Below are 14,837 nucleotides of genomic sequence, written 5' to 3' on the forward strand. Positions count from 1 at the left end.
ATAAAGGTTTTTAAAACAAAACATGGTAGTAGTACCTAGATTGGTAACGTTTTGAATAATAGCCACTGTTTTCGAATCAGTAAAAGGCAATTGAAATAAAGCAGCCCGATTACATGACGGTTAAAAGGTATAATACGCAGGAGCGCAGTAAAGATAAATGGTCAAGGGCTGTTGTGTTTTCTACTCCTGCAACATAAAGTGATCGATAAGAATCCGATATTCATGCCTATCAGCGACTAAGACAGCAGGCCGAGCCTCTTTTGTTCAACGGCTCCCTCATGGGATGAAGAAACGCCCTTTTTCTCGAAATAGGAATATTTTACTTGCAGGACAGTTGTGAATTTCCCGGGAAAATACATTAGCCTGGAACATTGTTAGTGATAAACTGTAAATGCATCTGGGTCCTTTGCTTTACAAGTCAGAGTGAGAAAAAAAAAGGTGGGGCTTTCATCATTTGGGAAAAAAAATGTTCGAAAGCAATGAAAAGTGTTATTTTTAGGTCATATGACCAAGCCTTTCATCATTAGAATAACAAAAGTAAAATGAACCAATGAAAAGTTTTATTAACAAGTCACATGACCTGTTATGCTTACGTTACGCGCTGCGCGCTGCGCTCTGGATCGCTTCCGGGAAGCTGCGCCTCGCGCACCGGAGCACTTCCGGGTGCGCTAACACGGCGCGCCATATGACGCATTACGCGACAACGCAGGTCCAGAATATAGTCAAAATGTCTCCACCAACCAGCGGTCGGAACACAACCCCTTTCAGTAGTCAAAAAAGTTCTGTTAAATGACAACAGAAGGGACAGGCAACAAGAACCATCAGTCAAAGAGGGGAGGGCAAGTTCTTCTCTACCGGGTCACGTTGCGGCTCCACCGGAAGTGATCGAATTGGTAGTCTACAGTGTTTCTGGATGTTGCATGAGAGCACCACCATCTCGTGGCTACGTCGTGGCCATTCCGCGAGCAATCATGGCAGTCGCTCCCCACCGGAAGTCTACGGGAGTCGGGGGTCCCGGTGACTGTTGTAGAATCTTCAAGGCTGAGGGGACTCTTTTGGGAATGGGGCCCATGCCCTAGCAGTCAAGCGTCCGAGTTCCACGGTTGCCCAGAGCCATCTTTGCAGGCCAGGCCCAAGTCTGTGGAGCCGACCGCCATTTCGTGAGCTCCGTAGCAGCCGCCTGTCGCTGTACCGCAAGATTGGGTGCAATTCCGTTGGATGGCGGGTGAGACGTTGTAATAGCAAGAGCAGGCGCAATTCAGCTGGCCGAGCGAGGCACTGTGTCGCAAGAGCGGGCGCAAGTCAGCTGGTAGAGTGAAGCGCTGGGGTGTAGCTGAGAAACCTCCACCTGGGGAGGTGGGGGAGGCTCATTCACGCCGCCTCTCCCTTCTAGTGCACCCCACGCCGTCTCTAGTCTCAGGTATATGTGATGGTCGGACCAGGGCACCGCAGGACGTGTCTTCAGGTCAAACGGATTGTGGGACAAGGTGTGGAGCAGGCGCAAATATCTCGGAGGCCTCTGTCAAGCGGTTCAGGGAGGCACCGCATCACATTGTTTTCCAATGCAGTCAGGTCCACAAACAGCCCCCACTTACTTTGAGAATAGTGAAGCTGCAGCAGGTGCAAATAAGCTTCAGACAGCGTTACAAGCGCTGCTCGGAACCCTCAACTATGGCACCCAACATCCAGGACTTATGCCATTTGTGCAAGGCAGTGACATCGAAGCATCTCAGGGACCAAGCAACATACTATATCCAGAGTCCTTACCACAACCTCTGCCTTCCTTCCTACCTAGTTATTGTTCTTTCACTCCCACTCCAGGCTTTTAGTCTGTGGATGGAAAACCATGAACCTACCCTCACCTATGAAAATCTTACTATTGATGTTTGATTTTGAGCCCAAAATACAAAGGCTTGTTTGGATCGATGTTGCAGCAGGCTGCCATGTAAATAGATATTTAATAAAACGTTTTACCCTGTTACTTGTTGATTTTGAGCCCCAAATACAAAGGCTTGTTTGGATCGATGTTGCAGCAGGCTGCCATGTAAATAGGTATTTAATAAAACGTTTTACCCTGTTACTTTGCTGGTGTGTTGTATATATTTATAATATTTGCATAGGGTTTGTCGTTATTTTGGGTGGGGTGGGCGGCGGAGCCGAGCTGTCTTGCAGCCATCATGGTGTCGAGCTCAGTTCCTCTCACTAGTTTCGTATTTCTCATGAGGGGTTGTTCATAATGTTTCTATTTTAGCGAGGTCAAAAAGATATCCCATTAGTGGCCTACTGATTTTGCTTGATTCCTTTTGTTTTTTTAACGATTTTTCACTATCTGCAATGACTAAACAGAGTATTGCGACTCTGTGCTTGTTTGTAAATAGAGAATGAACCAAAGAGAACCAATTCCAAAACAATAAATGCTAGGATAACAATCAATCAAATGGGGAGGGAAGCAGGCACGACGGATTACAACGGGGGCAAAGGCCTGTGTTACCTACCCTTCACTATCTGCAAAGAGAGAATACTCCTAAAAGAAAAGAGGGGGGGGGGCAGCGTTCAAAGCACATCAGCGTGTATAAACACGAAAATGTTTTTACCTACCACGTACTTGACATTTTACAGCTTTTGATATTTGCTATTAAAAAAACATTGAAATTCACTATAAAAACCATAGGTTATAGACCATATATAGTTAGGAATTAGCATTTACAAAACCTTGAAAATTCACTGAAAAAACCATGGGTTATAGACCATATATAGTTAGGAATTAGCATTTACAAAACCTTATTTTACTCACACAAAACCATTGAAATTTCATATATAGTTAGTTGCACTAACTATATATCGCGCACCCGCAATCCACTGCTGATCATGTCACATATTACATCATTCATGACATGATCAGTGACATCTCAAATGACATCACTGATGAGATCACTGAGGACATCTCATTTGACATTACTGATCACATGACTGATGACATCATTAATGTGATAATACGGTGAACCTCTTCAGACTATAATATAATCTTAGATACACTCAGAGTAAATAGACACTCACAGACTGTCACTCATCCATGGAGTTACTCACACACCTAGTCAGTCATGCAAAGAATCAATCACACTTCCATTTCCTCAACTATACAGTTATACACACCTTACTTATTCAAACATATACTAACACATATTTACTCTCTTATACAATCCCTGATACAAGTTCACAATGATCCATACAGCCACTCACAAATTCACTGGCTCTTATGCACAGTTATTTATATATGTCAACTCTCACATGTACTGTGTTTTACATATGTACTTACTTTGACACATCTATGTACAGAGTCATACACCTCCCAGCCACCCACACACACACTCAGTCTCCCATACAAATACTTGGGCAACCAATCAATAACCCATATACTTAATCATAAAGCTACTGATCAACACATGCAGCAGTTTACGGAACAACAGACATAATGATGCACAAATTAAGACAGTTTAGTCACTAACCCATGCACTCAGTGAGACACATTTAATCACTCACTCATACAGTCAGTCATGCACCTACTAAATCCTTCATCCAGACACTTGTACATCCACTCATTCTTCAATATGTAAGACATATTTTGACTTTACAGAAACACACAGTCACTGGATGTTGTCATCAGTGATGTCATCAGTGATGTCATTTGAGATGGCATCAGTGATGTCATCAGTGATGTCATCAGTGATGTCACTGATCATGTCATGAATGATGTAATATGTGACATGATCAGCAGTGGATTGCGGGTGCGCGTTATATAGTTAGTGCAACTAACTATATATGAAATTTCAATGGTTTTTTGTGAGTAAAATAAGGTTTTGTAAATGCTAATTCCTAACTATATATGGTCTGTAACCCATTTTTTTTTCAGTGAATATATATATATATATATATATATATATATATATATATATATATATATATATATATATATATATGTGTGTATCCAGCCCGTCTACACCAGTGCTTAGCTGCACAGAAAGGCACACAGAGCAGGAATCAGCACGCCCAGGCGAAAGTCAGGTATCCAAAATGTTTTATTTTAGTTCATCGTGCGGTGGAAAAGCTGCCATCAGACGCGTTTCGGGCACGCCTGTGCCCTTGCTCACTGACAAATGACAGAGATGGAGCAACACAATATATACATCCAGGATGTTTGAATTTCGCGCCAAGCATATTATTAACATAGAAGACAGACTCCTAGCACTTAAAAGACAAGGTTTGGTTGAAAATGTGGACGCCATCTTGGGCTAGTAACGTTAACATAATGCAACTAATACTATACACTACTCAAAAAAACACTTTTGACATCTAAATAGACATAATTAATCGATCGTATTCAAGTATCAGTTTTTTACATATTTAGTATACATTGTGCCACATTTTAGTTTTCTGGTATTACTTGTACATATAGATGTTGACTACTTAAGCCAGTCCTATGTTGTTATGGGAAATATACAACCTCCTCGAATTACACCAATAATACAACTTTTGTCAAACCGATTGTTTGGTTATCGTACATAATGTGCGATGCCATAGTTATTCTTTGTGCAAATACGCTATGTGCAATTCTACATTCATGATGAATTATATCCATGGCTACATTCCAGAAGCGTTGAAATCTTTAGATCTTATAACTTTTGGCTACTGGGTTCTGCAAGGACTGATATAAAGTGTACTCCTGTTATTTATTCAAACTGAACAACCCATTCATACAGATGCAGTGATATACGCAAAGCCAATTTACCAGGTTATCATTCACAATGATCAATGTCATGGTTATCATATGTACAAATACGTTATGTACAATAATATCTCCATATATCACAATTTATGTCCCAAAATGGAACCTGTGGGGTTGAATCCATAAATCCTGTGAATATTAGGTACTGCAATTTACCCGGAGTAACCAAATTATGTGCTTAAGTCAACATACTGAATCAATGTACCAAGTGACTGTGCTGGGTCTCAATATTATCTGCTAAAATAGAGGCGACTAGGTTCCATTAATATGGATGACAATAATCGTGTTGCATACATCAAAGTGCGTAAAAAATATAAACAAGTGCTAATTTGAGGATCAATAAATATATATTGGAAAAGTGCATAAGTGTTGTGCTCAAATAAAGTTTCAAAAATTTCCTTTCATTTTTTCTTGAGTTAAAACAGTCATGTTCATCACAGTGGGTTTGTAGGCATTGTCACATGAAGTTATGTAGGCAATTCTGTATACAGTCTTATTTCTGAACGTGAATGATTCTCTTGTAAATATCTATTGTCTTATAGATACATAACAAAACAAACAGTAAGGAGAGCTACAGGAAATTGTGTAAATCTTCCCCCATATTTAAGCCCCCTGGGCTTTTGCTGTTAAGCAGGACTATGTAACGGGACTCAAGTTGCCTCAGTTTTTTCTCATAGTTACCACCCCTCTTGTTGGTCACTACAGCATCGATGACATAGTATTTCAAATGTGCTAGATTTTTGTTGTGCACCATTTGAAAATGTCGGGCCACCGGATAGCTTTGGTCTGCATGTAGGATTGCACGGAGGTGCTGCAATATGCGTTGATGCACCGGTAGTTTGGTGCTACCTACATACTGCAAATTGCAGCTGCAGGTTAAAACGTATACTGCTAATTCAGTACGGCAAGTGAAATGGTCACGTAGGGGGACGGGGTTGATTTCAAAAGGGGTAGTGTATGATCTTGTGTTAACACCAAATTTGCAAGCTCTACATGAGCTGCAACAAAAGAAACCCCTGCGTGGGGACAACCATTTGTTGGCCTTGATGGTCTCAGGGCTGGTTTTTACTAGATCATCTTGCATAGTGTATGCTCGCCTGAATGTCACAGTTGGTGTGGCTGGCAAGATGTCTTTGAGCACTTGGTCTGATAAAATATTAGGCCACTGTATGTTTGGAGGTATTTTGAGCGAAGATTCCTGCTACCCTCCTTTATGGAATGGAATTGGTGGATATAAATCAATGGGATTTTATGCAAAAAACGGAGGGAAAGGTATTAAGGAAAATCTCCTCATTTAATTCAGCCTGCTCCACATCATCTTGCAGGCTGGAATTCGGACTGCGAAGCTGCTGGGCTCAAGGGCTGGCTGCTCTTGTAAGGTGGGTAGCATGCCTGGCCAGAGGTAAACCAGGAACCCTACGTGAAATATTAAAAAAGGAACTTTTAGGTAACTTTAATGAGTTCTCGCAGCTGGTAAAAAATTTCAGAAAAGCTGTTTTACTATTGGAACTGGATGAAAGTATGTTATTTTCTCTTTCTCCATATGAGTTAAAGTTAAAGTTAAAAAGTAGGTCCTGGGAACTATGTTATAAGCGGGATATACTTGCCCAACAGAAGTATAAAGAAAGGGAAGCCCTGGTCTTAACCTATACACCTAAACAAGCACAACAATACTTAACGTGGAATATTCCGCATGGTGTCCGTAGGATATGGTACCTTTTACGCCATAATCTGCTTCCACTTAATACACTCCTCGCAAAATGGTATGGAGTGTCTCCCTTATGCAATTTATGTAATAATGCTGCTCAAGACCTTAACCATGTACTGTTTATTTGCCCGATATTACGCCTATTGCGCAAAAAATGGATAAAACCAATTTGTCTACAATTGGGAATTATGAATATAAAAATGTTTTTCCATGCTCTGAATTGCCCCCCTAACGAAATGTTCTGTTCCAGAATATTTAAATATTTTAAAGAATTTTTAGACATATATTAATGTGATTTTGGGAGATGTTGATGAGTGCATTATTTGTTTATAACAAGTGGTTACTTCTGTTGCTGTATGTAATTTGTGTTTATTTCGTTATGATAATATGTATGTTATTTTATGTGGCCCTCATTGAGAGCCAAATCATAATAAACTTTAAACTTTAAAACTTAAAAACTTTAAAACTTTAAAAAACTTTAAAAAGGCCACTGTTGTTTGATGATTTTAGTGATTTGTTTAGATTGGCGACTGTAACTTGTAATACGTCTAGCAGTGTTGGTGTCACCTGACTGTGTTGTCTGAGCTTGATTTTCTCTGTCAGGCTGCAAAAGATCTACTCTCACCAGCTGATTTGCTCTTTTTATAGCCGAATCTAATAAAGTTGTTTTGTACCCACGGCAAATTAGACGTGCCCTAGCTTCTTGCTGGCATTTGTCTCTTGTCAAAGGGCAACTACAGGCTCTGTGGATACGTAGGAACTCCCCATAGGGGATGCTCCTAATAGTGTGATTAGGGTGAAAGCTTGACGCATGGAGGATTGAGTTGCCGGAAGTTTCCTTCCTGAATAGACTAGTGACAATCTCATTTCCTGTAATGTCAATTTTCACATCCAAAAAACTAGCTTCATCGTGGCTAATGTGTGATGTAAAATGAAGATTCAGCTGATTTGCATTAATGTTCTCAACAAACTGCTTCGCCACTTCCTCAGTCCCTTTCCAAATGATGAAAACATCATCAATATATCTCCAATATTTATATACATTGTTGGACCACATTTCTTTGTGTTGCACCTTGAGTACGTGTTCCTCCCACCAGCCTACGTGGAGCCCCGCGTAGCTGGGGGAGAAACACGACCCCATGGCGGCACCCCTAGTTTGTCGAAACACATCATTGTTGAATAAGAAAGTGTTATTGTTTAAACATATTTCTGTCATTTTAATCAACATCAAACTGTGTTCTAACAATTCAACTGGGCGTTTGTCCAAGTAAAACTTCATAGGGCGTAACCCATCTGTATGCACTATGCTGGTGTATAGGGTAGATATATCTAATGTGATGAGAAGATATTCATCAGACCAAACACATTGTCCCAATTGGTAAAGGAAGTCAGTCCTGTCCTTGATGTAAGCAGGAAGGTTGACCACATACTCCTGTAAATAAAGTCAATGTACTTAGAAGTGTTTTCAAAAACACTATTGATAGCTGATACTATCGGTCTGCCAGGTACCGGTGATTGCTGCTTGTGTACTTTAGGTATTAAGTACATGTTTGGTAAGACAGGGTGCTCCTTGTAGAGGTACTTAAATTCATATATATATATATATATCTATAGTAGTATAAGTATTGTTATTGTATCTTTCTAAATCTTGGCTGAATAAGTAACGCGATGACTGGTGCTCCTAGTTACATTTCCGATGTATTCCGTTATATCTACTGTAATTGTATGACACTGGTCTGCGCTGCGCTTCTTCACTGACTCTTGCGTGTTCAATTTGGCGCTAGCTTTTGCTGTTTATTGATGTGAGATTTTCTTTATTGTAGAGAACTGAAGTTAGTTAATGCTATTAATAGAGTCTTGTCCTTCCTTTGTCCGTCAGTGAAATAGCGGTTGATGGATAATTGTACGTAGTTTGCATATTGTATCATTTTTTTTTCACGGCCTTCTCTTCTGCATGAATCCTCCTCTGGCAATGAATGCTAAAGTTACTTTGTTCTTCTTACCTCAGCCAGGGCAGGCTTTAGGCATGTGCAAGCTGTGCAACTGCACAGGGCCACCAAACGCCAGGGGCCACCACACCAATATATATCCTTAATTTAATAATCCTCTGAGGAAGGATACATATTTGCATGGCGGCCCCTGACAGGGATTTGGTGCCTCCGGCTCTGTTCCACTTCCAAACACCCTGACCCTCTTCACTGGCCTCCGTGCTCCGCCCCGACCTCCTCTTCCGGGCCCCCCTACCTACGCTCCCTGCCCAGGACCACCATGAGCCTAGAGCCGCCCCTGCCTCAACCCTCCATAGAACTGATGTAGTTTGTTTAGTGAGTGGGTAGGCTTAGCAGCAGTAGCATTCAGTCAGTAGCAGAACAAAATATGATGCAACAAACGTACAATTTCGTGTTAGTATGCACAAAGTTAAGCATGTCTCCTCCTTGTGATCTATGCATTTTGCGGGCAAAAATAAAAAAGAAATGCCTACTTACAGATAATTGATTACCCCATTCTTGAATCGGTGGTGTTGTTCAGGTGTTACTGCCTCTGTGTTACTTAGTAATCTGCAATCAGAATGTTTATGGAACATTTGATTTGTTTTCTCCAAGTATATACAGTCAGTGAATCATGCAAGGCAGTAGTCATTTGGTAGATCAATGTTTGTTTCTTTTAATGTTCTAGCAGTGGTTTTTGAAATGATGTCTATGTTTCACAGCACTCAATGTTTTTCTCTTTCTTTATTATTTCTTACATGAACCACAGAACCCAGGGGCAAGCAGAAGGCTGGGACCGAGTCGGCGGGTGAACCACAGGCACAGAGCTCCTCTACTGAGGATCCTGCTGCTGTCCCCAGTAAGTCCAACAGTGCTTTCTTTTGGAACACTGATATTTCCATAACTCTCTAACTGAGCTTTTTTTTCCAACCGATTAATGACATTTCATTCCTAAATACATTTTGACAAATGCTTTTTTGATTTTGATTATGTTTTCAAAATTGTGGGTATCTGTCCCTGCCTTTCTGTTCCTTCAAAGAGCCTCTGCTATGACTCTCTGTGCTACTACTAGACTGTCTGTAGGTAAGCTTGCCCTGTTGCCCACTCTTTAGTTAAGGTATTAATCTTTTCAAAAAATCTGTGATAGAATAGCTGTAGGCACAGGGTCCACTCCTGTCTTATGCTTTTTCCTCTGTAATGTCTCTTCTTTGCCAATTGACACCAACCAAGTATGCATCCAGATGTTGGTCTAGTATTTTGTAAACGTTAGTATACCACTACTACTCTTGCGGGTATTCTTCTATGCAGTCACATACATAACTATGTATGCACCAGAAAATTGGATGTTGGTGATAGGCAGGTTGGACCTTACTTACTTACACCTCAGTCACAGAACTCTGAGGAACCCACAATTCACTGAACGACAACCTATATGGGCTCAGTCATTGGTCAATTATTCAATTATCCCACTCCTGAACCCCAATACCAAGATGCCCAATGCTTTTATTACACAATCCATAACCTAAGTATCCCCCTTTTGCTCACTCACTCGTGTAAGTCTACAAGACAACAGGCACTGAAAATATACTTCCGAGTCAATGTGGTACTTCAAAAGCTTTATTTTGTTAGAAGTAACTAAGTAAGTAACATCAATGTTTTTAAGTTGTTCCGTGAAATACGTGAAGGCCCACTAGAAAAATACAGAGTTAAAAAAGGCTGAATAAAGTAATCTACATTTGTACAGCTACCAGTGCATAATAGGGAAATGTGGGAAATGTCGGAGACCCCTCACCATTGAACGTATACTGGTTACATATGCCTCTTTTTGGTAAGCTCTGGAAATCTCTGCTTCGTAGAAGGAAATCTTCTCATCTGCCGAAAAATAATGACAAAAGTGGTGCACGTTAGACAGTATGAAAATAAATACATTTATGCAAGTTTTTAGCAGTCATGCTAAAAAAAAGGTGTAACCTGAGGCTGTAAGCAAACTCGATTCCACAATCCACATTCAAAAACTAAATACGGGCCTTTTTATTTTCCAAACTCTTCAGGTGTATGCTTTGAACAATCATGTGGCCTCAAAGGCGTCTTCTCGTACTGCGCAACAAGCTGCGAGGTAGCATGCACAAAACTGTAGACATTGATGTACAAACTGGTTACATGGTTCAGTCTAAATTTCCAAGGACTAGAGTAGCAGTAGAGATGAGATGAGCTTGGGTACCATACCATAACAAATGAATGCTAATATGTGTAGTGACTCTGCTGTACTAGGCAATGTGGACTACTACTGATTACGTTGTACTTAACTGTTTTGCAGAACTCCATTCTTGGTGAACAAGTACAATGGGGGCTGTGCATCCATCTAAAAGGGTGTACTTATTTTTATAGGTGCAGAACTGGTACCATCCACCAGTGCCGACGGGGACAGCGGCGCAGCGTCAGCAGAGGCGATCCCGGAGGGGACAGGAGGACCAGAGGCACCTACACCAGCACCAGCAGCAGTGGGGGAGGAGCCAACAACGGTGGGCGATGGTAAGTTACATTCAATAGTGATCCGCATTACTTGGTGGGAGGGGAAAACTTCCTCACTGTACTCTGAGATTTATAATGAACTTGAAGTTCTACTGGACAATATATGACGCCACCTTTCATTACCAAGCTTAGCATTACCACCGGCGAGAATTGATAAAATAACAGGCCTCTTCTATCTGACTACAACTCAGCTGTGAAAGGTTTGTGGCATACTAAAAGTCTTATCCACAACATTACATGACCGTGATGGATTAACACTAAGGAGATCGATTTTAAGTATGATGTAAGGAGCAAGGAAAAATCACCAATCATCTAATATAGAAGGATACTTTGGAATCAGCAATGCAGGTGGCTGATAGCAGTCGGATGCATGGGTTGTTGTGGAAGCATGGAAAGGGGAAAACACAGCTGCCTGCGTGGGTGGGAGACACACCCAATATCGGTGGGTAGTGGATAGTCTCAGCAGCGGTGTTTTGGTCAAACCCAAAGGCAAGGGAAGGAGGGGACGACTGAATGCATGCCGGGTCGTTGCTGGCGAAACACAAACCACCTAAGGTTTGTTGCGTGATATAAAGAATGATAGTCTCTACTAGACATTTACTAGTACTAGCTGGCCCCTGTTAATTAATGTTAGTTTGAGACTGCCACTGTTCCTGGAAGCACAGAGTATATGATATAAAACGAGATATGAAAAAGACAGGTGTTCGTATGTGTGTGACCGTTGAAGTACACCCATGCTACTAGGGCAGGCATAATGCCGTGCCAAAAGGTCCAACAAATTAATGATATAGGCCGTAGAATGTTCAAGATAGATACAACACCATTTTTTGTACTCAGCTTGCTTGCTAGTGCTACTGTACTGTGCCACTATGTGTTGAATAAATTGTGTGTTCTTGATTTGCTGGGATTTTGGATTACAACAATTCTGTCTCTTTCTTTATAGTTACTCCTTCAAAACCAACAAGAAAGGAGTTGGAAGTCCGGGCCCGGCAGCGGAAACTGCAGGCCATCGTTGAGGCCTACCGCCGGCTGGTGGCTCAGGCCGAGGAGGAGGAGGAGGAGGCGGCGGCAGCAGCTGCTGCCTCTTCCAATGCCCCGGCCCCCAAGCCTGCAGGAGTACGTCGCCCTGGTCAGGCAGCCGCCCGCCGCCAGATTTTTTCAGCATCGGCCACCCCCCCACAACATGCATGCCAATGTAGGTGCCGTCAATTCCAAACAAAGATTCTCCTCCGGGTAGCGAGGCTTGAGGATAAAATAGAGGAGCGGGTGAAGCTTATTGTGGACAAACACTTGAAAGCCCGCCGGCTTTGAGATGGACCCTGTTTGTTTGCCCCTTTTTCAATCCTTTTGTTGGTGGGTGGGAATTGGGTGTTGGGGTTTACATTACATTGAACGTGGAAATTTGGTTGGGGTTAGGGGAGGGTAGGGACAGCTGTGGGGTAAGATTTAATATATATTTTATTTTTGTATCATCTTTCTTTATATTATGGTAAAATAAATGAGACACAAAGTTATGTTCAAAAGAAAACATTTGAAGTTCATTTGTGTTTGTTGGGGGGGTGGAAGGGGGACTGTTTCACCAAATAATGTACGTTGTGCAACATCGCAAGGTTTAATTGGCCATGCAGGTCAGCGGACAGTGCTTTCGAATAAAAAAGATATAGTGGCCACATCTTTAACATGCAGACAGATAGATGCGGTAAACCCTCACCGAGTTATATTTGTAGTATTAGAAGAACTACCAGTCTGTCTTGCGTTAAACCTCACAGCAAACTTATCTTACCTGTGATTGCTGATGATGATTGATGATGAAGTGTGGCACTGCAAGGGCTGCATTTGTTTCCCAAGACAATGGAGAAGAATCTGTGGTTCTGAATTTCTGTGATAGTACTAGTAGTAGACAGACCCTGCCAGTAGCATTTTGAGACAAAAAGAAAGAGACAGTCATTTGCGTGACAGACAATGTGGGGGTAGTATAAGTATTAAGTACAGTACATTACACGACTGACCCAAAAACAATATTGCAACTTCTAAACTGAAACAAAACAATGGTTTTGGGGACTGGAAACTAAGTGTAAGAGAAGATAAGAAGTTCAACTGTAGTTGTAGTACTCACGGCAACGTCAAACTTTTCTAAATCATAATGCTGTAAACTTAAACCCAAACAATGACGCCAATTCATTAGATGTATTCGTTGTTTGATGGTAATGGTAAATTATTTGGCATTATACACAGAGCTTGAGTTGGGAAGCCGAAGAAGATCCTGGCCATGCCTTGTTGAAATTTCACTATTGTTGCATTCACCACATCTGCCCCAGCAAGCGCGTGATCAAATTGTTGGTGTATATTTAATGTGACAAACATCACACCTCAATGAAACCACGCAGCCCGGGGGAAGAGGGTTAGGGTTTGTTGAATGGATGGGTACGGGGGTTTTGGGAAAGGTTTGAGAAAGAAAAACAGTACGCATGGAGACAACAAAAGCAAAACAATGAAGACGATGATTTATGATGTTGATCCACTAGCCAATAAATGTAAGGAATAAACGTAGGAAAAGGACACGCTGAATATCCTTCTTGGTTTCCCGCCATCCAATTGCTTGATGATGAGGATTAGTGGTAAGGGTGAGTTGATGCTCATAGTATAATAGCAGTGGGTGAAAAACGTCCAGCCTGAAAAAGAAAAGGCAAATACAAAAGAATGTGAATGACCTAAACAAATTGTAATACAGTGAAGATCAAAAAAATAATACAAGAGGAGTAGTCGTAAGAGAGGACTTTCAGACTGAGGCGGCTTTGATACAATATGTATAAGTCTACTAGTTGCACATCATTATTAATCTAGAAGTACAAGAAAAGACAGGAGCCAGCACAGAACAGGCCACGACACAGGGTTGCCCGTAACACAAACTGCATTTCCCTAAAAATTTCACTGAGCCACAGAAAGGGGCATAAAGAAGCAACCTAGCATTTACAAAATTAATCAACAAAATCAATGCGTCATTCTCAGTCATCAATCATACCACTATTGTACTCTACCACTGCATTGTATTTATTACCTTGTATTCCACTCCAAGAAACATCGTACATCAATCAGCTCAGATCCAATTGCCTGACAGCGTGCAAAGATATGGTGGTCACCATCATTATCAGGTGTGGCACGTCTAGTCCAACAGCAACAGCAACTAAGTCTGTAGTGAGTGACTACGATAAATTAAGTCCTGACTGCACCTGTAGTAGTAGGAACACAAGTGCGTAAATAATTTATATTATTAAATAACATGGAAAAAGTGGCTATCACGTGAGTCTGAAGTTACTAGTATACTTCAACTCCATGCACATTTGCTCAGAGTCAGCAAAACATCCAATGCAATGCATGGCATCATTCATTTAATATACCTGTCTTGCTCTTCTCTTTCACTGTCAGATGATTGATCACAGATGCTGCCGAGCCTTTTGAAAAGTAATGACGAGTCACAACAAGTTGACTTCAGTTGTGGATGCCTGCTCAAGTTTTGACACTGAAGAGTCGTCTATCAATGCCTGCAGACAGAGGTGGTAGCCTTAAGAGTAAGACAGTGATGAGTTGCAGATTTCAAATGAAATAGAGGATGGCTGTAGTCATGTACGGTTCACTTGTTATGGAGGGACTGTTAGAGGCTACATTATTGTACTATACTCTATCTACAACATCCAATGTATGGCTGGCAAGATGGAATTGTATTGACTTGAGTGGAAGTCAAGAAGATGGAGCAAGACTCTGAGGAGTGCAGTCAACATGGAACATAAATGCACAGCGTGCAACTCCAGGAGGTAAATAAAAAGAT

General features: G+C 41.3%; 1 protein-coding gene across 1 annotated transcript in view; it reads left to right on the top strand.

The window, feature by feature from the left end:
* LOC147708545 (uncharacterized) overlaps window positions 1-12,322 on the top strand; it is a 51,218-nt gene extending 38,896 nt beyond the window's left edge. The window contains exons 2-4 of the mRNA XM_086925749.1: window positions 9,249-9,338; window positions 10,868-11,011; window positions 11,955-12,322. Of these exons, the coding sequence (XP_086781875.1) occupies window positions 9,249-9,338; window positions 10,868-11,011; window positions 11,955-12,322 (602 nt within the window). The remainder of the gene's footprint in view (window positions 1-9,248; window positions 9,339-10,867; window positions 11,012-11,954) is intronic.
* Window positions 12,323-14,837: the final 2,515 nt, after the last annotated feature.

The sequence above is a fragment of the Lissotriton vulgaris genome, chromosome 6 (assembly GCF_964263255.1).
Source record: "Lissotriton vulgaris chromosome 6, aLisVul1.2, whole genome shotgun sequence".
Taxonomy (NCBI): Eukaryota; Metazoa; Chordata; class Amphibia; order Caudata; family Salamandridae; genus Lissotriton; species Lissotriton vulgaris.